At 34.0% G+C, this 27080-nt stretch overlaps 1 protein-coding gene across 1 annotated transcript in view; it reads right to left on the bottom strand.

Moving 5' to 3' along the window:
- Positions 1-27080, bottom strand: part of LRRIQ1 (leucine rich repeats and IQ motif containing 1) — a 182216-nt gene that overhangs the window by 120736 nt on the left and 34400 nt on the right. Inside the window, exons 10-13 of the mRNA XM_068561401.1 lie at positions 16532-16725; positions 15882-16009; positions 10878-10951; positions 999-1092 (exon numbers count right to left, since the gene is read on the bottom strand). Coding sequence (XP_068417502.1) covers positions 999-1092; positions 10878-10951; positions 15882-16009; positions 16532-16725 — 490 coding nt within the window. The remainder of the gene's footprint in view (positions 1-998; positions 1093-10877; positions 10952-15881; positions 16010-16531; positions 16726-27080) is intronic.

Here is a 27080-nt window from a genome sequence, read left to right as displayed (position 1 = left end):
TGCAGAGAACAAACGTATGGACACCTAGAGGGGGAAGTGGTGGGGGGGCGGGGGTGGTGGTGTGATGAATTGGGAGATTGGGATTGACATGTATACACTGTTGTGTATAAAATTGATGACTAATAAGAACCTGCTGTAGAAAAAAATAAATAAAATTAAATTAAAAAAAAAAACAATCAAGGGACTTCCCTGGTGGCTCAGTGGATAAGAATCCACCTGCCAATGCAAGCAAGGGACACGGGTTCAACCCCTGGTCCAGAAAGATCCCACACGCCATGGAGCAACTAAGCCCATGTACCATAACTACTGAATCCTGGGCACGTAGAGCCCGTGCTCCGCAACAAGAGAAGCCACTGCAAGGAGAAGCCCGCACACTGTAACAAAGAGTAGTCCCCGCTTGCTGCAACTAGAGAAAGCCCACATGCAGCAATGAAGACCCAATGCAGCCAAAAATAAATAAAATTAAATCTTTAAAAAAAAAGTTTAAAAAAAAATCACAATTTTTTTTTCATTTACATCTAGGTACTGCAATATTCCAAATAGAGGCACGAATTCACATATACTTATAATACATACATTTACAGACACAAACCTTCTCTTTTAAGAAAATAAAACAAAATCAAATTACTGGCAGAAAGGAAATAATTTTTAATAGCAAGCTATGGGATTTAGATGACTCAAAAAGTAATTCCCACCAAATGTCTTTTCTATAAACACAAAACCTAAATTGACATCATACTAAAAGTGTCACATAATCCATGGTATCGATCAAAATTATCATTTCAAATTTGCATTAGTTCATACATGTACAATAATTATTTTAGGTAGAAGATATTTTTTAAACTATTTTTACAAAACTGTTTTGTTTTGAATAACTTTTAAATTATTTTTTACTAACTTTCCCCAAGTAATTAGGATACACAGAACAATTTTCATCAAACTGTGTTAACTGCAACTATAATAAAGTATGTACATAGGGTGCAACATTGTTTCTTTACCTCCAGTTTATTTCTTGAAGAAGTGGGTTTCCAGTGAGAGACAATTCATGGAGAGAAAAGCATGCAGCAAACCACCTTAGGGCACTTGTAAGATCTATAGAAAATAAACAATAAAAAGTATTATGAAAGTTATCACAGATAAAGAAAAATAATCATAAATCAATGACCATTTTATTTATGTGTTAGCTATTAAAGAAAGGCAAACAAAAATATTTATTTTGCAGAATATGATATGCTTTTAAAAGGAGACCATATTAAGAACCTAGACTCTGCTGTCAAAATACATATTTCTAGGGGCCTGGGCAAGATGGCGGAAGAGTAAGACGCGGAGATCACCTTCCTTCCCACAGATACATTAGAAATACATCTACACGTGGAACTGCTCCTACAGAACACCCACTGAACGCTGGCAGAAGACGTCAGACCTCCCAAAAGGCAAGAAACTCCCCACGTACTTGGGTAGGGCAAAAGAAAAAAAGAAATAACAGAGACAAAAGAATAGGGATGGGACCTGCACCAGTGGGAGGGAGCTGTGAAGCAGGAAAGGTTTCCACATACTAGGAAGCCCCTTCGCGGGAAGAGACTGCAGGTGGCAGAGGGGGGAAGCTTCGGAGCTGCGGAGGAGAGCGCAGCCACAGGGGTGCGGAGGGCAAAGCGGAGAGATTCCCGCACGGAGGATCGGTGCCGACCAGCACTCACCAGCCCGAGAGGCTTGTCTGCTCACCCGCCGGGGCGGGCGGGGGTTAGGAGCTGAGGCTCGGGCTTCGGTTGGATCGCAGGGAGAGGACTGGGGTTGGCTGTGTGAACACAGACTGAAGGGGTTAGTGCGCCACAGCTGGCAGGGAGGAAGTCCGGGAAAAGGTATGGAGCTGCCGAACAGGCAAGAGACTTTTTCTTGCCTCTTTGTTTTCCGGGGTGCAAGGAGAGGGGATTCAGAGCGCCGCCTAAACGAGCTCCAGAGACGGGCGCGAGCCGTGGCTATCAGCGTGGATCCCAGAGACGGGCATGAGACGCTAAGGCTGCTGCTGCCGCCACCAAGAAGCCTGTGTGCGAGCACAGGTCACTCTCCACACCGCCCTTCCCGGGAGCCTGTGCAGCCCGCCACTGCCAGGCTCCCGTGATCCAGGGACAACTTCCCCGGGAGGACGCACGGTGTGCCTCAGGCTGCTGCAACGTCATGCCGGCCTCTGCCGCCGCAGGCTCGCCCCACATCCGTACCCTTCCCTCTCCCCCGCCTGAGTGAGCCAGAGCCCCAGCGTCAGCTGCTCCTTTAACCCCGTCCTGTGTGAGCGAAGAACAGACGCCCTCAGGCGACCTACACGCAGAGGCAGGTCCAAATCCAAAGCTGAACCCCGGGAGCTGTGCGAACAAAGAAGAGAAAGGGAAATATCTCCCAGCAGCCTCAGAAGCAGCGGATTAAAGCTCCACAAACAACTTGATGTACCTGCATCTGTTGAATACCTGAATAGACAACGAATCATCCCAAATTCAGGAGGTGGACTTTGGGAGCAGGATATATTAATTTTTCCCCTTTTCCTTTCCTTGTGAGTGTATATGTGTATGCTTCTGGGTGAGATTTTGTCTGTATAGCTTTGCTTTCACCATTTGTCCTAGGGTTCGGTCCATCCGTTTTTTTGTTGTTTGTTTGTTTGCTTTTTTACTTAAAAATTTTTTTTCTTAATAAATATTTTCCTTACTTTTTATTTTAAAAAATTAAAAAATTTTTTTCTTAGTAAGTTTTTTATTTTTTATTTTAAAAAACTTAAAAATTTTTTTCTTAATAATTTTTTCTTATTTTTATTATAAAAAATTAATAAATTTATTTTTAAAAATTAAAAAATCTTCTTTCTTAATAAATTTTTCTTAATAATTTTTATCTTATTTTTTATTATAATAGCTTTATTTTATTTTATTTTATTTTATCCTCTTTCTTTCTATTTTTTCTCCCTTTTATTCGGAGCCGAATGGATGAAAGGCTCTTGGTGCTCCAGCCAGGCATCAGGGCTGTGCCTCTGAGATGGGAGAGCCAACTTCAGGACACTGGTCCACAAGAGACCTCCCAGCTCCATGTAATACCAAACGGCGAAAATCTCTCAGAGATCTCCATCTCAACATCAAGACCCAGCTTCACTCAACGACCAGCAAGCTACAGTGCTGGACACCCTATGCCAAACAACTAGCAAGACAGGAACACAGCCCCATCCATTAGCAGAGAGGCTGCCTAAAATCATAATAAGGCCACAGACACCCCAAAACACACCACCAGACGTGGACGTGCCCACCAGAAAGACAAGATCCAGCCTCATCCACCAGAACACAGGCACTAGTCCCCTCCACCAGGAAGCCTACACAACCCACTGAACCAACCTTAGCCACTGGGGACAGATACGAAAAACAACGGGAACTACGAACCTGCAGCCTGAGGAAAGGAGACCACAAACACAGTAAGATAAGCAAAATGAGAAGACAGAAAAACACACAGCAGATGAAGGAGCAGGGTCAAAACACACCAGACCTAACAAATGAAGAGGAAATAGGCAGTCTACCTGAAAAAGAATTCAGAATCATGACAGTAAAGATGATCCAAAATCTTGGAAATAGAATAGACAAAATGCAAGAAACATTTAACAAGGACGTAGAAGAACTAAAGAGGAACCAAGCAACGATGAAAAACACAATAAATGAAATTAAAAATACTCTAGACGGGATCAATAGCAGAATAACTGAGGCAAAAGAAATGATAAGTGACCTGGAAGATAAAATAGTGGAAATAATTACTGCAGAGCAGAATAAAGAAAAAAGAATGAAAAGAACTGAGGACAGTCTCAGAGACCTCTGGGACAATATTAAACGCACCAACATTCGAATTATAGGGGTCCCAGAAGAAGAAGAGAAAAAGAAAGGGACTGAGAAAATATTTGAAGAGATTATAGTTGAAAACTTCCTTAACTTGGAAAAGGAAATAGTTAATCAAGTCCTGGAAGAACAGAGAGTCCCATACTGGATAAATCCAAGGAGAAACACGCCAAGACACATATTAATCAAACTATCAATAATTAAATATAAAGAAAACATATCAAAAGCAGCAAGGGAAAAACAACAAATAACACACAAGGGAATCCCCATAAGGTTAACAGCTGATCTTTCAGCAGAAACTCTGCAAGCCAGAAGGGAGTGGCAGGATATACTTAAAGTGATGAAGGAGAAAAACCTACAACCAAGGTTACTCTACCCAGCAAGGATCTCATTCAGATTTGATGGAGAAATTAAAACCTTTACAGACAAGCAAAAGCTGAGAGAGTTCAGCACCACCAAACCAGCTTTACAACAAATGCTAAAGGAACTTCTCTAGGCAAGAAACACACGAGAAGGAAAACACCTACAAAAACAAACCCAAAACATTTAAGAAAATGGGAATAGGAACATACATATCGATAATTACCTTAAATGTAAATGGATTAAATGCTCCCACCAAAAGACACAGACTGGCTGAATGGATACAAAAACAAGACCCATATATATGTTGTCTACAAGAGACCCACTTCAGACCTAGGGACACATACGGACTGAAAGTGAGGGGATGGAAAAAGATATTTCATGCAAATGGAAATCAGAAGAAAGCTGGAGTAGCAATTCTCATATCAGACAAAATAGACTTTAAAATAAAGACTATTACAAGAGACAAAGAAGGACACTATATAATGATCAAGGGATCGATCCAAGAAGAAGGTATAACAATTGTAAATATTTATGCACCCAACATAGGAGCACCTCGATACATAAGGCAAATACTAACAGCCATAAAAGGGGAAATCGACAGCAACACAATCATAGTAGGGGACTTTAACACCCCACTTTCACCAATGGACAGATCATCCAAAATGAAAATAAATAAGGAAACACAAGCTTTAAATGATACATTAAACAAGATGGACTTAATTGATATTTATAGGACATTTCACCCAAAAACAACAGAATACACATTTTTCTCAAGTGCTTATGGAACATTCTCCAGGATACATCATATCTTGGGTCACAAATCAAGCCTTGGTAAATTTAAGAAAATTGAAGTCGTATCAAGTATCTTTTCCGACCACAACGCTATGAGACTAGATATCAATTACAGGAAAAGATCTGTAAAAAATACAAACACATGGAGGCTACACAATATGCTACTTAATAACGAAGTGATAACTGAAGAAATCAAAGGGGAAATCAAAAAATACCTAGAAACAAATGACAATGGAGACACGACGACCCAAAACCTATGGGATACAGCAAAAGCAGTTTTAAGAGGGAAGTTTATAGCAATACAAGTCTACATCAAGAAACACGAAACATCTCGAATAAACAACCTAACCTTGCACCTAAAGCAATTAGAGAAAGAAGAACAAAAAAACCCCAAAGCTAGCAGAAGGAAAGAAATCATAAAGATCAGATCACAAATAAATGAAAAAGAAATGAAGGAGACAATAGCAAAGATCAATAAAACTAAAAAACTAAAAGCTGGTTCTTTGAGAAGATAAACAAAATTGATAAACCATTATCCAGACTCATCAAGAGAAAAAGGGAGAAGACTCAAATCAATAGAATTAGAAATGAAAAAGGAGAAGTAACCATGACACTGCAGAAATACAAACGATCATGAGAGATTACTACAAGCAACTCTATGCCAATAAAATGGACAACCTGGAAGAAATGGACAAATTCTTAGAAATGCACAACCTGCTGAGAATGAACCAGGAAGAAATAGAAAATAGGAACAGACCAATCACAAGCACTGCAATTGAAACTGTGATTAAAAATCTTCCAACAAACAAAAGCCCAGGACCAGATGGCTTCACAGGCGAATTCTAGCAAACATTTAGAGAAGAGCTAACACCTATCCTTCTCAAACTCTTCCAAAATATTGCAGAGGGAGGAACACTCCCCAACTCATTCTACGAGGCCACCATCACCCTGATACCAAAACCAGACAAAGATGTCACAAAGAAAGAAAACTACAGGCCAATATCACTGATGAATATAGATGCAAAAATCCTCAACAAAATACTAGTAAACAGAATCCAACAGCAGATTAAAATGATCATACACCATGATCAAGTGGGGTTTATTCCAGGAATGCAAGGATTCTTCAATATATGCAAATCAATCAATGTGATACACCATATTAACAAATTGAAGGAGAAAAACCATATGATCATCTCAATAGATGCAGAGAAAGCTTTCGACAAAATTCAACACCCATTTATGATAAAAGCCCTGCAGAAAGTAGGCATAGAGGGAACCTTCCTCAACATAATAAAGGCCATATATGACAAACCCACAGCCAACATTGTCCTCAATGGTGAAAAACTGAAACCATTTCCACTAAGATCAGGAACAAGACAAGGTTGCCCACTCTCACCACTATTATTCAACATAATTTTGGAAGTGTTAGCCACAGCAATCAGAGAAGAAAAAGAAATAAAAGGAATCCAAATCGGAAAGGAAGAAGTAAAGCTGTCACTGTTTGCAGATGACATGATACTATACATAGAGAATCCTAAAGATGCCACCAGAAAACTACTAGAGCTAATCAATGCATTTGGTAAAGTAGCAGGATACAAAATTAATGCACAGAAGTCTCCTGCATTCCTATACACTAATGATGAAAAATCTGAAAGTGAAATTAAGAAAACACTCCCGTTTACCATTGCAACAAAAAGAATAAAACATCTAGGAATAAACCTACCTAAGGAGACAAAAGACCTGTGTGCAGAAAATTATAAGACACTGATGAAAGAAATTAAAGATGATACAAACAGATGGAGAGGTATACCATGTTCTTGGATTGAAAGAATCAACATCGTGAAAATGACTCTACTACCCAAAGCAATCTACAGATTCAATGCAATCCCTATCAAACTACCACTGGCATTTTTCACAGAACTAGAACAAAAAATTTCACAATTTGTATGGAAACACAAAAGACCCCGAAGAGCCTAAGCAATCTTGAGAACGAAAAATGGAGCTGGAGGAATCAGGCTCCCTGACTTCAGACTATATTACAAAGCTACAGTAATCAAGACAGTTTGGTACTGGCCCAAAAACAGAAACATAGATCAATGGAACAGGATAGAAAGCCCAGAGATAAACCCACGCACATATGGTCACCTTATCTTTGATAAAGGAGGCAAGCGTATACAGTGGAGAAAAGACAGCCTCTTCAATAAGTGGTGCTGGGAAAGCTGGACAGGTACATGTAAAAGTATGAAATTAGAACACTCCCTAACACCATACACAAAAATAAACTCAAAATGGATTAAAGACCTAAATGTAAGGCCAGACATTATCAAACTCTTAGAGGAAAACGTAGGCAGAACACTCTATGACATAACTCACAGCAAGATCCTTTTTGACCCAACTCCTAGAGAAATGGAAATAAAAACACAAATAAACAAATGGGACCTAATGAAACTTAAAAGCTTTTGCACAGCAAAGGAAACCATAAACAAGACCAAAAGACAACCCTCAGAATGGGAGAAAATATTTGCCAATGAAGCAACTGACAAAGGATTAATCTCCAAGATTTACAAGCAGCTCAATAACAAAAAAACTAAGAACCCAACCCAAAAATGGGCAGAAGACCTAAATAGACATTTCTCCAAAGAAGATATACAGATTGCCAACAGACACATGAAAGAATGCTCAACATCATTAATCATTAGAGAAATGCAAATCAAAACTACAATGAGATATCATCTCACACCGGTCAGAATGGCCATCATCAAAAAATCTAGAAACAATAAATGCTGGAGAGGGTGTGGAGAAAAGGGAACCCTCTTGCACTGTTGGTGGGAAAGTAAATTGATACAGCCACTATGGAGAACAGTATGGAGGTTCCTTCAAAAACTAAAAATAGAACTACCATACGACCCAGCAATCCCACTACTGGGCATATACCCTGAGAAAACCATAACTCAAGAAGAGTCATGTACCAAAATGTTCATTGCAGCTCTATTTACAATAGCCAGGACATGGAAGCAACCTAAGTGTCCATCAGCGGATGAATGGATAAAGAAGATGTGGCACATATATACAATGGAATATTACTCAGCCATAAAAAGAAATGAAATGGAGGTATTTGTAGTGAGGTGGATGGAGTTAGAGTCTGTCATACAGAGTGAAGTAAGTCAGAAAGAGAAAAACAAATACAGTATGCTAACACATATATATGGAATCTAAGGAAAAAAAAAAAAAAAAGGTCATGAAGAACCTAGCGGCAAGACGGGAATAAAGACACAGACCTACTAGATAATGGACTTGGAGATATGGGGAGGGGGAAGGGTAAGATGTGACAGGGTGAGAGAGTGGCATGGACATATATACACTACCAAATGTAAAAGAGATAGCTAGTGGGAAGCAGTCGCATAGCACAGGGAGATCAGCTTGGTGCTTTGTGACCACCTAGAGGGGTGGGATAGGGAGGGTGGGAGGGAGGGAGACGCAAGAGGGAAGAGATATGGGAACATACGTATATGTATAACTGATTCACTTTGTTATAAAGCAGAAACTAACGCACCATTGTAAAGCAATTATACTCCAATAAAGATGTTAAAAAAAAAAACATATTTCTACCATTTAGCCACTGTGTGAATTTATGCAAATCATACAACTGCTTGATGATTCAGGTTCATCTCTATCTCATAGGGTGAGGATTAAATGAGATAATGTATGTAAAGGGCTTAGAGCAGTTTGCCCCAGATTGTAAATACAAAATCTAAAAAAAGTAAAATCAAAAGTAATGGGATAGTGGTAAAATGGAACGTATGCCTAAACAGAATTATATTTATACTTTCAAAAGTAAAAATAGTAGGTCAATCTAGGATACATTAAGAGTAATTTATACCAGAATTACTCTCCCACAGAAAACAATCATAAAACTGAGCAATAAACATGAAGCCCCTGTTTTTAAGCCTCACTCAGAGAAAAGGGAAACACACATGGTGAGCTGACAATCACAATGGTTTTCTGCCTAAATGCATTTTACCTTAGAGCAAGAAAGTGGAAACCAAGCAAAGAGGCTGTTTTGCTGAATGAGGAGGCAAAGTTTCGATGTGAAGCTGGAATTTATGGTGAAAAGTTCCGAGAAGAAGCTGTGTGTGCATATGTTGGGGGGAGGAAATTGGGGGAAGAAGTCTATGTGAGGATTTGCCACAGGTCCTTGGAGTGCTAGGAGTTACAGGCAGGGCAACACTCTGATAAACCTAGCAGAGATAACCTGCTATCAGGCTAAGAGCCGAATGATGACATTATAGTTCATGCAGCAGTGAAAGGCATTGGAATTTCAGCCCCGTCAGATGAGACTCAATTGAATAGCTCAGAGATTCAGCTAAAATCCAGAAAGACCATGCATTAGGAGTGAAGACAATGCCCTGGGGTAGGGACATGCACTGACAGTTGAAAACTAAAATGACTTGTCCTAGGAGGGAATGAAATTAAGGCTGACAGCAACAAAATTATCCACCAATACTTTAACTGCCTGCCAGAATTACACTTAATACCCTTTAAAAGGAAGACAACAACAGCCAGACTCAGCAAACTGTACTACGAACAATGTTCAACATACAGTTAAAAATTATTGGATATAAAAAGAAATAGGAAAATATGACTTATCATTAAGAGAAAATCAGTTAATAGGGACACATCCCAACATAGGCAAAATGTAAATCAATTTTTTGACAAAGACATCAAAGTCATTCAATGATGAAAATAGTTCATTCAACAAATGTTGCTGGAACGGTTAACTAAATATCCATATTAAAAACTGAACTCATCCTCTACTTCAAACCTTTCATAAAAATTAATTTGAGGTGGATCACAGACCGAAAAGTAAAAACTTATAGTACAAGACTTCTTACTTTCTTATAAGAAAGTAAGAAAGCATAGAAAATCATCTCAATCTGGAGGTAGAAAAATACTACAAAGGACACAGAGAGCAAAAACTATTAAATATAATAAAGTTTCACCAAAATTGAAAACTTCTGCTCATCTAAAGATATCATTAACAAAATTAATAGGTAAAAGAGGGACTGGGAGAAACATCCACAAAACATGTCTGACAAAGAATTTCACCCAGAATATATAAACAATATATTCAAATCAATAAAAGGCAAATAACCAAATTTAAAAGTGGGGAGAACTTTTTAATTAAATTATTTCACCACACATTTGAAGGAGTTTAGAATACACAGCACCTCAGTACGCCATTCTGGCATTTTGACTATTTTGAGTTAAAGGCACTTAGAAAAGAGCAGATGCAAAGGCCCTCTGACCTTCCTTCTTTTTCTTCAAAGCAGGATATTAAATTCCTGTGTGAAAGATATTCGACCTATACCAGAAGCAAAGGGACATTCTTATCACAAGGACAGGAAGTCCAGGCCAAGAGATATGTATACAAACAAACCTGTTAAACTAGCCTTTGTTTCCTAGTCACTTTTCCATCCAATTAACTACCTTAGCCCCAGCCCCTCTGCCTCTTCACATTTTCACAATTTACTACTCTTTGTCCAGCTCACTATGTAAGTTCAACTCTAATTGCTTCTTGGGGTCTTTATTTTCTTGTGAGAACTCCCATGTACATGTAAAAAAAAAAAAAAAAAAAAAACAATTAAAACTTGTATTCTCTTTTTCTGTTTATCTGACTTACATCAGTTTAATTCTCAGGCTTAGCCTGAGAAGGTAGAGGAAATTTTTCCTCCTCTACACCATTTTGTATAGATATGTTATTTGTAAATGCCATTAACTCATCTACCCAAAACAATGCCTTACCATACTTGGAACAGAAACTCAAAAGCCTATTATTTAAAAAACAATTACATATTACTATAAACTTACCAGAAAGACAATTGTTGCTGACATCTAGTTTTTCCAAAGAAACAAAATGAAAAAGTGGTATGATTTTTGTCAAGCTGAAAACCAAAATGGAATTTATAAAAATTTTAAATTGGAATGTTCTTAATATTATTGATGTAATTATATAATAATATATTTATATAACACAATTATATAATGTTATAAATTATAAATTTGGCAGAAATGTATAACTATATACAATTGCATTTTCACAATAGAATACAATAATATAATCTTTACTAACAGTACTTATTAAAAATGCAGTAATTATAAGATTCTAAGTATTTATTCTATAATGAAAGATTTATATTTATTTCTAAAGAGAAGTTATCATGGAATTGCTAGTATCAATCATAATTATCATGAAGCTTAATGTGTACTTGGTATTTAAATAAAAATAAATGGGTTTTTTGTTGTTATTGTTTTGTTTTATCTTTGCATATGGCCAAATTTACACAGAATTCATATTTTCTATGTATTTTTTTTCTGGCTCAAACATTTAACAAACCATTAAGAGGTAAAAACATAAAAAATATGTATTTTTACTTTTTAACAATATAACTTTAATTAGAGTCACTAGTTTTGTTTCTAATTTTAAAAAGGTTTCGTTTACTAGATTAAAAGTATTATAAGTCCTGTAAGTGCACAAGGTTACACTGGGGTTATTTTTAAATTGGAAATATGCATTTAAGGAACACATAATAGAAACTGTTTTCTATTGATAGAATAGAGTTAAATTTGGCAGAAATATACTAATTTTTAAAATTAATACTCATTATTAAAACAAGCATGCTCAAATTCTAATAATAATAAACTTTTCTCCTACTTTTAAAAGTTTCTATCATTTTCTAAGATACAGTTGTCATTAATACCTCATATTCAAACAAGGAACATAAGTGATACTGAAAATATTCACTGTATTGGTAACAAAAGCTATGAAGGGAAAATTAATTTTAGTTTGATTTACATTTCCAACTAAGACAAGTTTACACTTACTTTGTTACATAACATCACATTACCCTAGCTATTTGGCAATAAAAGTTAAGCTAGTTCATCTAAATCTTTAAACAAGATAAAAAATACTTTGTATAAAATATATTCTCATCACAAATACAAAAGTCTTCTGAACTAATCCATATATGTTCAAAATATACTTCCACTAAATGAGTATTTCTGGTACAAAAAAGCAAAAAAGTATGCATAAGTTTCCACTTCTACTTTCTTGGTTTTTTTTATATTGTCCCTCCAGTTTACCTGGCAGAGATTTTTACATCTTTATTTCTACCAACACCCTGCCATGGTAGGAAAAAAAAAACTTACTATTATTCTAAGATCAGAAGCTTACAGGATAATACTGTGACTGGAAGCCTCATGGCACAAAGCCAACCCTTGTACTGACATTAACTCCTCTCTTGTATTATCCTGTTCTGCATTAGAAGAGAGACAGAAGATGCTACTGATGATAAAATAGACTAAATAAGGAGTCTGGAAGACCTCTCTGATTGTAGCCAGTCCTAAGCACAATATTACTATTTACACTACCTATACAGCACTGCTTCTTAAAAACAATTTCCAGGGGAAAAATCCAAAGTAATAAAAGAAAAAGTGATCAAATATTGGCCATTACATTTGCATATACAGTTCATTATTTGTACACACACTCTTTAATACAAAATTTACTGAAATGTCACATGTACACTGAAAAAAGAAACTTAAAACTTTGTCAATACGTAATTAGTGCATTCAAGTCCTAATTTTATGACATTTCCTATTCAGGCATTCTAGATCATTACTACAAGTAAGAAATTTAAGTTATTTAAGTGAAAATACAATTATAATAAATGTATTTATTAAAAGAAAAATCTTATTTCTTTTTTACCGTTAGTATATTTCTAATGCTAAATCTTTACCCTCCTACTAAAAGGATTTTGAAAGATTAATAGATAATGAGCTTTTCTCTTTTTTCAGAATATCTCATGTTTTTAACCAATAAGTTATATGGCAATATTTGGTAACATATAGGTTATATGAAGATATTAACTAAAAATAACCAATAAAGTTTTAGAATTAAAAATAAAAATTCCCTTTGCAAAAATAAAGTATTTCTTCAGGTGAAGAAATATTTGGTTTGACCACATATTTTTCATAATATCGAAATTTTGTCTTTTCAGATAACCATGCTTTTAGAATCATGTTCCTTTTTGGAAATTTTAATCAAGAAAACTGGCTATTTATTCACCATTAGGATGGTAGAAACCTAATAGTAGAATCGTTTTTATTTTAACCTCTAGAACTTTTCCTTTTACTGACATTCTGTGTATATTTTTTCTAAGAAAATTCAAACCAGAAAGACAAAGGACATTAGTGAAAACCTAATACCATTTGACCTTGTCACATTAGCCCTGGGCATAAAAAAGATATAAATTTCAAAGACGACAAAAAGCAAAAGATTTGTACAATGAGCAGCCAATGGGTAATAGTTTCCACTTTCTGCTCCTACTTAAGAGTCTCACTGGAAGTAGAAAGGCTTATGAAGCTGGAAAGTCTTCCAGTTAGAACTCCGCTGAGAAAAACTTAAAACAGTCACATGTCCTAATGAAAATTTAAAACAGAAGTCAGGATGAAACACGTATTTCAAACAATATGTACTAAGTATCATTCTTTATATGTATTTCATTTGTTGGAAAAAAGCATATGGGCACATAATTTCTTCCTCGTGATGAAAATATTTATTAAAAATTAAAAGAAAAACACATACAATTTAAAGGACATACCACACACAAATCCAAATATCACATTTATAAAATTCTTCTCAGGTTTTCAAAATATATTGACATACATTTTCCTTTTGGGTAATCATTAAAATCCCATAAAATAGATAAGGTACGTGTTACCACCCCTTTTGCAAGTGAAAAAACTGAGGATCGGGTAGTGAGAAAAGAGTTAGTGCCAACTGACAGATAAGTTGTAGATTCAGAATTCAAACCCAGATCTGCTGACCCTGAGTTTTATCAAACGTAAAATAGTTCTTAAAAAGTCAATGCACATGTAAAAGCTTAACGTAAAATGGGTAATTTCTACAGTTAATGATATTAGCTTATGGTGAAAAATCCCAAGTTTGAAGATAATTTTTCACTACGATTTTAGGAAATAATTTCACTACTCTATATGTTCATTTCTATCAATCACATTTCCCTGGTGTCCTCAGGACTTATTCTTTCATCCTCCTGGAAATGGTAGAAGGTTACTTGTGCAAAGAGCTTTGAGAGACCCATTAAAAATATCTTCAAATATAAGTGACAATATTATTAAAAATTCAATATAGCATATATTACATAATAATTTCACCACTTTTTTATATAGCTAAGTTCAACAAATTGTTATTTTACATCTAAGAGTTTTTTTGAGGGTCAGGACATATGGTACTCAGTTTTGTATCCCCTAAAATGGCAAACACCACCTCAATATCCAAATGTTATAACACTAAACAAACAAAATTATAAATATGGATTATTTGGTTTAAGTACCCCAGTTATTGTTATCAATGCTAAAATTTTTTTAATAGTCCAGTTTATTATAAAATTATAAAATTCCTGGTCATATCAGGTTGATATGAGAAACAAGGCACATCATATTGATAGGGTAAAAGTCTATCAGCTAGTGTTAATTTTAATTTTTAAAAGCAGAATATTTCTTTGATGACCTAAATTGTCCAAAGAAATAAAGGCGTTATGTCTCAAAAGATGTTCTTGATTTAAATATTTTCTAAATTCTTTAAGGATTATTATGCTTATCAATGTGGCTTGGGATCTAGTTCTATAAAATATACTAGACATGTCAATTACTGAGTGATTTACTTCATATGTCCAAAGCATAGCTGAGTATTTCTATTGAAATTGTATTTCTTACCTGAAAAATATTGTGAAAAGATCCAATAAGTGTGTGATGGCCCAAATTACTTAAATAGTATTATCTGACAGTGCTGTTCGGGGTAAATATCCTTTTAAAGACAAATCAACTTTCATATTTTAGATGTGATTAAAATAATTTGAGGGAATTTTAAAATACAGATTCAGTTTTTGATCTGTCAAATAGTAGAATAGTTTAATAGGTGGAAGTTAAATCATTTAGGACATATATGCTCAAAGGATGAGCACTATTGTGACAGAGATTGAGAGAAAACTACGTTTGGGAGGGGACAGGTACATATATATTAACATTGAGTTGTCTTGTTCACTTGTTTTGCAAGAATTGTATAACTCACAGAAGCAACTTCTTGTTAAAGATAGTTCCTTTCCCCTACTCCTTGTGCCTCTGATGAACAAATTAATCATATTAGGGTGAATAGGTCTCAATGAAATATTAAACAGAGGGAGACATACACATATTGTGCTCCTGTTTTGGTCTTAGACAGTTATTCTCTGCAAAGATCCAGATGTTTGGTGGTTTTAAATGGATCTTCTGTGGCAGGTACCCATCTCGACTTAATGTTAAGGTATTTTTTTTTTAAGTGTTACTTTATATCCTTAGCGAAATCAAATTTAAATCAATCTTAACAGTTACAAAAAGACATGCAAGTTGAGAGCAGATTAAAAATCTTTCTTCCAGGACTTAATAAGTACCATTTGAGAGAATGAGACATCCTTCTGAATTAAATTAACTACCTCCCGTATTTTCCAAGAACTGTATCTTTACAAATATAAACAAACCTGCCCTGAGAGATTTCCATAAGTACATTTTTGAGAAGAAACAAAATGAGTAAGATAAGTGACAATTAAAATTCTACTAAAATTTGAGGATACGTCAATACACTTTAATTTTTTTAATTCTATGAAGTTATATTTATAATTTATGTCCAATGTATTGTAGTGTGCATTCCTTGAATTACTGGAAAAACCTAACAGCTTTTCTACTTATTATGAAGATCACACATTTATGTTAATCATTCACTGCATTTAAGCTTAATTAAGCAAATTATATTTTTACCTGTTTTGAGAGATACTCAGGATTTGTAGTAAAGGCAGCCAATATGAAGAAAATGTTTCCACACTTGAAATGCTGTTATCATCCAAGTGCAATTCTCTTAGAAGAACATGATTCTCCAAGGATGGAAGCTATATTTGAATTTGGGTTATTAGCTTATATTAAGCAAAATATTTTTGTCATTTAGCCAAATTTAAAACAATAAAACCTACCAAAACTAACAATAGACATATTCTGGTAAACAGCATATCATAAATCAAAGTATAATATTATGAGAATTTTAGTATGAATAAAATTTCCAATAATGATTTTCATAGTTAGCATTTTTTTAATACTTTGTGACAAATTTTAATTAGAATTTGAGATAAACTTGGTCCCACTTACACACTGAATCATAACTGAAAAGTTATGATTTATTATATTTTAGTATTATAAAAAACTAATGTTAAATTAGATTTCTTATAAGATATTGTAATTATGTTGAACATTTTTTAAACAGTGAAAAGTATATAATAGTTTAAACTGGAAATCAAATACAGCCGATAAGTAAAAAGAATAAAAGTTAAAACTGCTTTTAAAATGTATGATTGATATTTCTAGCAAAAGAAAAATGCTGCGTTCATCACAGAAATCAATTAATTCAAAGCAATTACCTCACTTAGATAATTTCCCTGTAACTTCAGTATTTGGAGCAATCCACAGTCTTCAATGCCCTCAACTTCAGTAAGATGATTATGCGAGCAATCCAGGTATATAATGGTAGGCGTATCACAAAGACCTTTTGTACTAATTAACTGATTATGGTCCACAATTAGTTGCTGAAGATTTTTCAACGATTCTAAGCCACCTGGAAGAAAAAATTTCCATGATCACTTTATCATACATTCTTCCAGACTCTAGAGTTTCAATTTTTTTCTAAATAACTGCATCTTTTTATTTCCAATATTCCTAATTACAAGACTTGGCCCAATTTCCTGGTGAAAAATGTGTAAGTGTAAAATGTCTTATTATTTAAACTCGTGCCTAAGAGACGTATTTTTGAATGACTTAATTATATATCACTTCAAAATTGAACAAAATCCTAGAAGTCATACATTGGGCATTGGATGTTTTATTTTCAATTGACAATGGAACAAGGGAGAGGGAGGAATCATTGAAAAAATAACAGTTTTCAATTCAATTCCAGGGTCTTTGAATTTTCAATGCTTGCTTGGTTAAGGTTGCTGCAGAATGTAATTACAGAATGTAATTGCACAATGCAATTTTTCTACCATTGAAATATCTACCTTAGATTCACAAATGAAGTAGGTGCAACTGTATTAAAATCAATAAAATATTAGTATATTCTTCTGGTATTATAAGATTGTCACAAGTGGCCTCCTTTTTACCCAGATAAACTTAAAATCAATATGATTCCAATCTAAAAACTATCAGAGGAGCCTTAGACTATAGCTCAGTGGCCATAAAGAAAAAACTGAGAAGGTTGTTTAAATAAGTCATCATAGCACTGGAAAGAGATGCTGAGGAAGTCTGTAAAAATTTCATGGAAGATATTAAAAATCTAGAAAATTTTATTTAGATTGAATATTGGACTACATATGTTCTCTGTAGTTACTACCCTGTGTAATATTAGGTTACACACTGAAGAAAGGTAAAAGGTTTGGCAGAAAAGCTAAAAATAAAAGGAAATAGCACATAAAGCAGAACAATTGGGAGAGGAAAAGGCAGATGAGATTCTGTGATGATGGGAGTGATTAGTAAAGGTACCTTTTACAATTATCAAAGGCATTTTTATTTACACTAAATTATATACGGTCAACAGTGTGAGCCAGAGTGGGAAAAGGAGTATGAAGAGGCCACTGCTTGACAAGTAGTGAAGCAGCCGAAGACTTTTGCTAGAGGCATCCACGGAATAAACAGGATGAAAGCCACAGCGCAGTGGAAGTGAAGACAGTGAGTGTAGACTACTTTTTAGATATTTGACAATGGAGAGAAGATCCTCCAAAGTCCTTAAAATGGAAGCCTTATCTCTGAACTCATCCTCTGCTACTGTCCCCTTCTCTTGGTTCATTCTAACATACTGACCTCCTGGCTGTTCCCTCGAACATGCCACACATGTTTCCACCTTAGGGCTGCCTACATATGTAAGAAACAACTATCAGTGTGTGACACGTTAGGCTAGGAAGAATTAAATAAAGCTTATCAGCTAACTTCAGATATTAAGACACCATGACTCTCAATCAATATACAGAGAAGTTACACTTATCTATTCAACAATCTATCAGAGATTCCAATCTAGCGAAATTATCATGATTTCAAGCCTCAGATACTAAGGAATCTCTGAGCATTTCTACTTCTAGGAATCCATTATATATTAACACACACACATACACACAACTATGAAGTAATATATAGAGAAATTCCTTGCCATGTTATTTAAACAAAGAAATGTAGAAAAGTTAAATGTCTATCAGTAGCTAATAGTTAAATAAATTATGGAGTATCTATCAAATGAATATGTATAATCTTCAATATGAAGTAGTCTGACATAGAAGTATGCCCATGATGTACTACTGTATGTAAAACCTAAGTTGCATACATAGGCTTTTAGTTATTGAATATACCTGACTTTCAATCTACACATCTATTAATTGTATTGCGTAGAACAAGGTCTGGATTGATTTGTAAGCAACTGTGAACAGTGGCTACTCCTGCAAAATAAGAAAGAGAACGGGGTAAGCAGAGAGAGAAAGTTTCACTGCTTACATTGTATACTTCTCTATTTTTAAAATTTTTAAATGAGAATGTACTTCTTGTTAAATATTTTTTAAAACAATATATTTGAAAAAAATCAGAGCAAGTACTGAATAGAACTGTTATTCTGTATTTATTCCTGACCACCACCATCACCAAATGGTTATTGAACTGAAGAAAAATGAGAAAACCTGATGCTGTCATCCGTCAGAAGGGTTTGTTAGATAGCCAAAGTGTGGGAACACTGTACATAGACAGGGGGGCATACCTCTTAGATTTTAAGATCAAAGGTTTAAAGGAAAAAGTGAGATGGAAAGTAGATCTTTCAGCCTCACTGAGCCTTGATATGATGGCAGTCCTGTTTGACAGCTTCATTGCAACCTCAAGAGAGACCCTGAGCCAGAACCACCAACTAAGGCAATTCCAGATACCTGATCCACAGAAAATAGGAGGTAATAAATGTCTGTGGTTTTCAACTGCTAAATTTGGGGGTACTCTGCTTCACCAAAGCATATAACTAATATAGTTAGGATCCTATTCTGAAGAAAACATGAGAAAGAAGAAAATATGTTGAAAATCTTTTGGGCTAGGGAAGAACATTTACAGAAATTTAATGTAACAAGAATTCAAAGATACTAAAATAACAGATGTAGGTAAACAAATGGACCAAAATAACACCATGATAGAACTAATACATGATTTAGAAAAAATGTTGTACAGGACAGAGAGCTAAAGATTGAGTTGCTCACAAGAAGAGATAATCACACTGAGAACAAAATGTGAAGAAGCAGAAGATAAAGTAGCACAGATTACATTAATTAAATAAAAATAGACAATAACAGATAAAGTCAATCAAAATATGGATCATCCATGACTGAAAAACAGAACCAAGCCAAAAAAGTTTTCGAATATATAAAAAACAAAAATTTTCAGAAATGAAGAAATAACAATCTATAGTTTGAAAAGGACATTATATTCCACGAAAAAACTTATGTGGGTTTATTGACAATAAGACGTCTTGCTAAATGTATTAATCAAGGACAAAGAAAATGTTATTCAGGTATCTGGGCAGAAACCAGTTTGGGGGGAGTAAAATCAAGTTAGCCTCTAGTTAACCACAGCAACACACAATATCAAAATGCAACGAAGCAATGTCCATGAAGTACAAAGGGAAAATGTGACCTAAAAATAGAATGCACAGCTATATTTTCATTCAAGTATGAAGGCAACTGACAGATACCCTTGAATGTGAAAGAATTCAGGGAATATAGCATCCACTAGTCCTTCTCTGAAAAATAAGATGTAAAAAGAGTTAATGAACTATGTAATCCAGACAAGCAGAAGATGAAAGAAGCAGTTTGTCATAAAAAAGACTGGTATTGACCCATTTTCATACAGATCTAATGCTGCTAGAGGAGATAAGATAGAGTCATAAATCCTGATTTGATGTCATAAATCCTGATGTGAAAAACAAAAATTGTGATGGGAAAAGAAGATTGGAAAAAGTGCAAATATCCTAATTTATTCTATTTTCTTGTAGAGGAGTTAGTATTGCCTAAAATAGATTAATCAAAGCCCATCTTTTTATAAATCACTGAACAACAAAAATATTATAACTGACAAAATTATTAGGGGGAGATGGAATTGTAAATGAGATAATTTTATCATTTGTAGCATGAGGAAGCTAATAGATAGTCTAAAATTTTGAAATCAAAACACTTTCTTATAATTTCCTGCTCTATTGCTTAGCAATGTTTTCATGAGCTTTTAAATATGTCCCATCTTAGTAAATTGTAGGAAAATTTGCTGAAAATGAATGTTTCCAGCCAGTAATTCATGTGTGTATGATTTTTGATCACCGTAAGATTATTCTATAATACCTTCATATATTTCAACAATTGATTACTTTATAAATCACTGTACTTTTAAAAAATTCAAGTTGATATTCTACTTCAGAAGTGATAAAGTTTTGACTGCATCATCTCAAAAGAAGTACTAAAAAGTTAACTGTTACTTTACTATTAGAATATAAAATATATGCCTAGAGCACATCTCTTTATGTATACTCTAATAATCACAGGTATTATTAAGCTTTTTCTCATGTTTAATTAAACTTTACTTAACTAATTATCTAAACCTTCTTTAACTAAACTGTACCCTAAGTACATTTATTTATATAGAAAAAGTAGGCATCATTGTCTGAATTGTTACAGATCATGTTCATTCAAGTGATTTCTTATTTTGATCACATTTTTTCATAAATATGCCTCCTTCATAAAGGAGGACATTTTGCTTACCATTTTATATTTGTTATTCCTCAAAGAGGTTTGAATTTCTATTCAGGTGTTAGCTACGCTTATTAGAGTTTTATTTTCTTAATAGTTATATGTGACAATTTTCTCTAATTTCCTGAAATAATAGGCATGAAGTATCTTCTCTGTTAACACATGTAAAGCTTTTATAGTTTCCACATTTCTACAAGAAATATGAAAATCTGTTTTTTGCAAAAATAGTTTCACTTGTAATATAAAAGTCATAACTCGTTCTACAAGTCCTAAGACTGTGTTGTGTCCTCATAGAAACAGAAAAAAAGATATAGACAGAATCTCTGCTAAAGTATCATTTACTTGATAAATTCAACTAGAATATTTTTTTAAATTACGACATGTACAATTATTCACAATTTATTAAGTGAATAAAGTTAATTACAAAACAATATTACAGTAGTGATTTTTAAAATGGATAGAAAACAATCTGGAAAGCTCACCAATACTGGCTATATCTGGATGGTGGGAATATGGCTTATTATTTTATCATTTCACATTATAATTTATAGACAATAAGCGTATATTCATTGTGTAGATTAGATTAAAAGTTACTTAGAAAAAAATACAAAATTCCATTTCCAGAAATTTCTGCTCAGATACTGTGATCTTTACCCCTGAAAATAACTAAAAACAGTAATTACATTTTTTAAATGTTTCCAAATGAGTTGTTAAGAAAGCAAAGAATTCTTAGTCCAAAATCTAAATAGATATGGTAGGCAAAGAGAAGCCAGCAGAACAGTAAAGCCAGTTTTCAATGGGAGAAAACTTGTTAAAGCTGGTGAATATGAAGATCAATTTCTATAGCCTCACAGTTTGAGGAAACAAAACTTAAAATTCACCAATAGGAGGCAAGTATGACAGGCAATTCCAAGTAAACCTGGACCCCAATCAGCTATACCCAACTGAAGACAGGAAATTAAACTATCTATCTCAAATCTCAGTAAGAGGGGGGAAAAAAAATCCTCCTTTAAAATAATAAATACAAGCTGACTCTCCCATAGGTTTACGACTCAAATTCACTCTCATGGTGATCAGAAAACTTCCACCAAAAATGTAGCACAAATGATTCTAGATTGTTTGTGTCCTTCGGCATCTGAAAAATCTCTAAAGAACAAACTTTAATCTCATAACTAGGAATAATCACAAAGCTTAAATTCCAAGGGAAATAAACAGGTGATGAAAAAAAAAAAAAATCACATGAAAAACACAGAGAAATAAGATGCCATAAGTAAGAGTTAGCAGAAATAACAAATCCCAGCAAAACCAGACCCACATGAAAATCAGAATTAATTCAAATTAAAAACTCAATGACCAGGATTAACAGCAAGTCAGAATTTGTCACTGGAATATAGGTATATAGAAAGTAACTAGAGGCAGCAAAAAAAGACAGAAAGATAGAATATAGGAAATATGGAGGCAAGAGTCAGAAAATCTAATATATGTGTAGCGTTTCAACAAAATGAGGAAGAAAAAAACTTTTTGAAGACATAATGGCTAACAGATAAAACTTAAAAGTGAAAATCACATACTCAATAATTGCATCAGACCCTAAGAGGATGAATTAAAAAGAAATCCATGTCTAGACACATCAGAATAAAAATTCATAACAGGAATAACAAGAAAAAAAATACTTGAAAAGACACAGAAAATACCCTCAAAGTTTCCGAAATTTAACAGACAGCTGACTTCTTAAAGCAACAGTGAAAGTAAAAAAGTAACGGAATGATATTTACGAATTACTGAAAGAAATTAAACTCCAATTTAGAAAAATACATCCAGTTAAATTATGATTTAACAATGAATGTTAAGTAAGCACATTTACAGAAAAATTATCTTCCACAAACTAGTTCTTTTACTAGAGGAAATTTTAAAGGATCTATATCAGGAAGAAGGAGAGTGATCCAAGATCTTAAATGAAAAAAGAGTAACAGGCATAAAAGCAATAAATATGGGCAAATATGATCAAACTTTGACTGTATAAAATAACAATAATGTATAGCTTGAAGAGTTAAATAAAAATACATTTAAAATCCTGAAAAACAAACACATATAAGTCAGGAAATTTGAGGTAAAGATATCAATTAACGTGAGATAAATTGAGTATATTTTATAATTTCTATGGTGACCACTAAATAAAGTATATAACTATCAAAAGATTGAGACAAAAGAGGAAATGAGGGGAAAAATACCAAATAAGTCAAAAGAAGACAAGAGAAGGGGAAAATACAAAATGTAGCAAAGGCTTTCTGTTTACAGTAACGATGGACTAGGTAATGAGAAAACAAATATAAACATAGCTGCTGAAGGTATTTAAGAACTAAAATGGTATTATAGAATATGAGGATTAAGTTCCAGAAGAAATGAGGTGAACACATTATTCAATATATCTATTAATTCTGAGAAAGGAAAGCTTGCAGCATCAGGGGGGTCAAAATTTGGGCTCCAGAGCTCTCCTCAGCAAAAGAGGCCTAACAAATCCCTACCTTACTTTTGGTTGGACCTCCATGTGCTACACATTAATCCAAATATGGAATAGCTCCCAAGGTACTGAAGCCAAGCTTTAAATAATATCAATAGCAAAACATGGATTTAGCTGCACAGAGATCACTAATGCTTGTAGTTTTAAACAATAAAGACCTCTGGAGGAAAATAATAACATCATAGCCTCAAACTGATTCTATACTTTTGTTTTTCTTAGTATTTTCTGACTGTAAAATGACAAAAAACTAAGTAAGGAAAAAACATCACGTGAACAAAAGTCAAGAGAACAGATAATAGAAACTATCCACAGGGTATCCAGAAAATGAAGTTACCAGACACAGAAATTAACAAAACTTTGTTGAACATATTAAAACATTAAAATTGGAAACTTACATATTAGATACTATAAAAATGTGAATTGAATGCTAAATAAAAGAAGCAAATAAAAGTTCTAAACTTGAAAATCTACAACTACAAACAAGACCTTCATGAACGGATTGGACATTATATTAGACACAGCTGAAGAGAGAATTAGTGAACCATAATTTGAGTCACAAGAAAACATCCAAAATGATGCAAAAGAAATGTAAAAGAATTATAAAAGCATAAGGGGATTATAGAATATAGAGGGAATATATATCTGGATCTAGATCTATAGGTAAGTAGGTAGCTCAGAATTTTTCAACACTGAATAAAGATGCCAAGCCACTGATTTAAGAGGCACAATGAATTCAAGCAGGGTGAATACTAAGGTAACCACAGTAGAAACATCAGAGTAAACTGATGAAAACAATGGCCAAAAAACAAAAATCTTAAAAGGGGAAAAAGAAATTTTCTTCCAAGGATCAACAATTAGGTTGTTGCACATCACCCTAGGCAAGGAAAGCTATAATAAAATAAAATCCATTCACAACGCAGAAAATGCATGCCAAATGGTAAGTATATATCTCAAAATACATAAACAGAGATGTGTGTGTGTATGTGTGTGTGTGTGTGTGTGTGTGGTGGATGCATATTCTTCAGGTGAAAGGAATATCACAGATGAAAGGTAGAATAAAGATCAATGGAAAGGTTTAAGAAATGGAACAATCCAAATGATATTGACTTTATAAAATAATAATGTCTTCAGGCATTTGAAACACACATATAGATACATATATACACGTGCAGAGTTAAAATACTCAACAACAATAGCACATTAAGTTGGGAGGGAGTAAATAAAGTTTAAGTTTTCTAAGACCCTAGAATTGCCTTGGAAAAGAGAGGAAAGTGCTACTGTTGGTGGGAATGTAAATTGATACAGCCACGATGGAGAACAGTATGGAGGTTCCTTAAAAAACTAAAAATAGAACTACCATACGACCCAGCAATCCCACTACTGGGCATATACTCTGAGAAAACCATAATTCAAAAAGAGCCATGTACCACAATGTTCATTGCAGCACTATTTACAATAGCCAGACATGGAAGCAACCTAAGTGTCCATCGACAGATGAATGGATAAAGAAGTGGCACATATATACAATGAAATATTACTCAGCCATAAGAAGAAACAAAATTGAGTTATTTGTAGTGAGGTGGATGGACCTCTAGGTCAGAGTGAAGTCAGTCAGAAAGAGAAAAACAAATACCGTATGCTAACATATATATAGGGAATCTAAAAAAAAAAAAATGGTTCTGATGAACCTAGGGGCAGGATGGGAATAAAGACGCAGGAGTAGAGAATGGACTTGAGGACACGCGGAGGGGGAAGGGTAAACTGGGATGAAGTGAGATAGTAGCACTGACATATATACACTACCAAATGTAAAATAGCTAGCTAGTGGGAAGCAGCCACACAGCACAAGGAGATCAGCTCGGTGCTTTGTGACCACCTAGAGGGGTGGGATAGGGAGGGTGGGAGGGAGACACAAGTGGGAGGGGATATAGGGATATATATATATATATATATATATATATATATATATATATATATATACATACATATAGCTGATTCACTTTGTTATACAGCAGAAACTAACACAACATTGTAAAGCAATTATACTCCAATAAAGATGTTAAAAAAAAAAAAGAAAAAAGAAAGGAGAGGAAAGTGCTAAATAAACTTAGATTTGGTAAATAAAGAAGGCATGATGTAATATCTATAGTAAACCAAAAGGATAGTAAAATAATATAAAAATGGTAATATGATAGAAAAGAAAAATGGAATAATTTCAAATCTCAACCAAAGCAAAAGAAGGCAAGAAAAGAGAAAAAAAAAAAGAACAAGAACAAATAGAATCAAATAGTAAGAGGGTAATTTTAAACTCAAATATGTCAATAATTGAACTTTATTGATTACACTTAATTATTAGGGACTAAAGATTACAAATCAAAGCTTGAATTTGTCAGGCAGCCTAGATAAAACAAGAAAAAAACAACAAATTTTTATGTTACATTACAAAAATTCCAAAAATAGAACTTGTAGAAATATTGTAAGTAAAAGGACAGAAAAAGATGTATTATGTAAACATTAAAACAGTAATTCTCAAAGTGTGGGCCAGTGTCCCCATCCTGAGATACCTTTAAAGGTTCCATGGAGTCAAAACTACTTTCATAATAATTCTAAGAGGTTATTTGCCTTTTCCACTCCCATTTGCTCAAGAGTGTAGGGTGGAGTTATCCAGAGAACTACATGAGGTGTGATATTGTAGTAAATTGAACGCAGAAGGAAATACGGAAATCCAGCTGTCTCGTGTTAAGCTAGACATTAAAGAGATTTGCAAATATGTGTAACAATGAACCTTTTCTCACTATATCTTTTTGTTTAAAAAATACAGTTATTATTCTAAAACTGTTATGAATGCAAAGGCTTTATTATCTTAAACTTTGAATGAATACAAAAATTTTCTCTGTTTTTTCCTAATGCAGTAAATATTGATAGATATAACCCACATAAATGAAAGCTGTCTGAAGGAGGTCCGCAATAATTTTTAAGAGTGTTAGAAAGGTCCTGAGTCCAAAAAAAAGCTGGTTTGAGTATGTCAGACACAGAAGACTAAGGCAGAAAACTTTTAATACAGTTGAAAAGTGACATTTAAAAATGATAAAATTGGTCAATTTAACAGAAACATATAACAGTTATAAATTTGTGTGCACCAGATATCATGGCCTCAAAAATATTTAAATTAAAAAGAAAAACAAAAAAAAAGCTATGAGAATGAAGATCTACAATCTACAAACATCATGGGAGTCATGTATATAACTTTTTCTCCAGGACTCTGCTAACATGACAAGTGCTCCACTTAATCAACAGGCAGTATTGCATAATCAATAATGAACAGGCTCTGAGGCAGGCAGTCCTGAATTTCAGTAACACATGCCTATTCGAAAACTAGCTATATGACTATAAGCAAGTTACTTAACTACTCTGATCCTTTGTTCCTTTTTTGTGGAGTGGGGGTGATTTCACATTATTGGGAGGATTAAAAATAATATTTTAAAGTAGCATTTACAACACTTTCACATGTTGGGTACTAAAAATGATAGTTATTGTTTCCTAACAATTATCCTCATAAAAACAAGGAGTTAAAAAACTGTAACTGTGGTGACCAAATAAGGCTTCAAAGAGATATGTTTGAGCTAAACCTTGAAGAAGGAA

The sequence above is a fragment of the Eschrichtius robustus genome, chromosome 13 (genome assembly GCF_028021215.1).
Source record: "Eschrichtius robustus isolate mEscRob2 chromosome 13, mEscRob2.pri, whole genome shotgun sequence".
Classification (NCBI taxonomy): domain Eukaryota; kingdom Metazoa; phylum Chordata; class Mammalia; order Artiodactyla; family Eschrichtiidae; genus Eschrichtius; species Eschrichtius robustus.
This window is presented reverse-complemented; position numbering and strand designations above follow the sequence as displayed.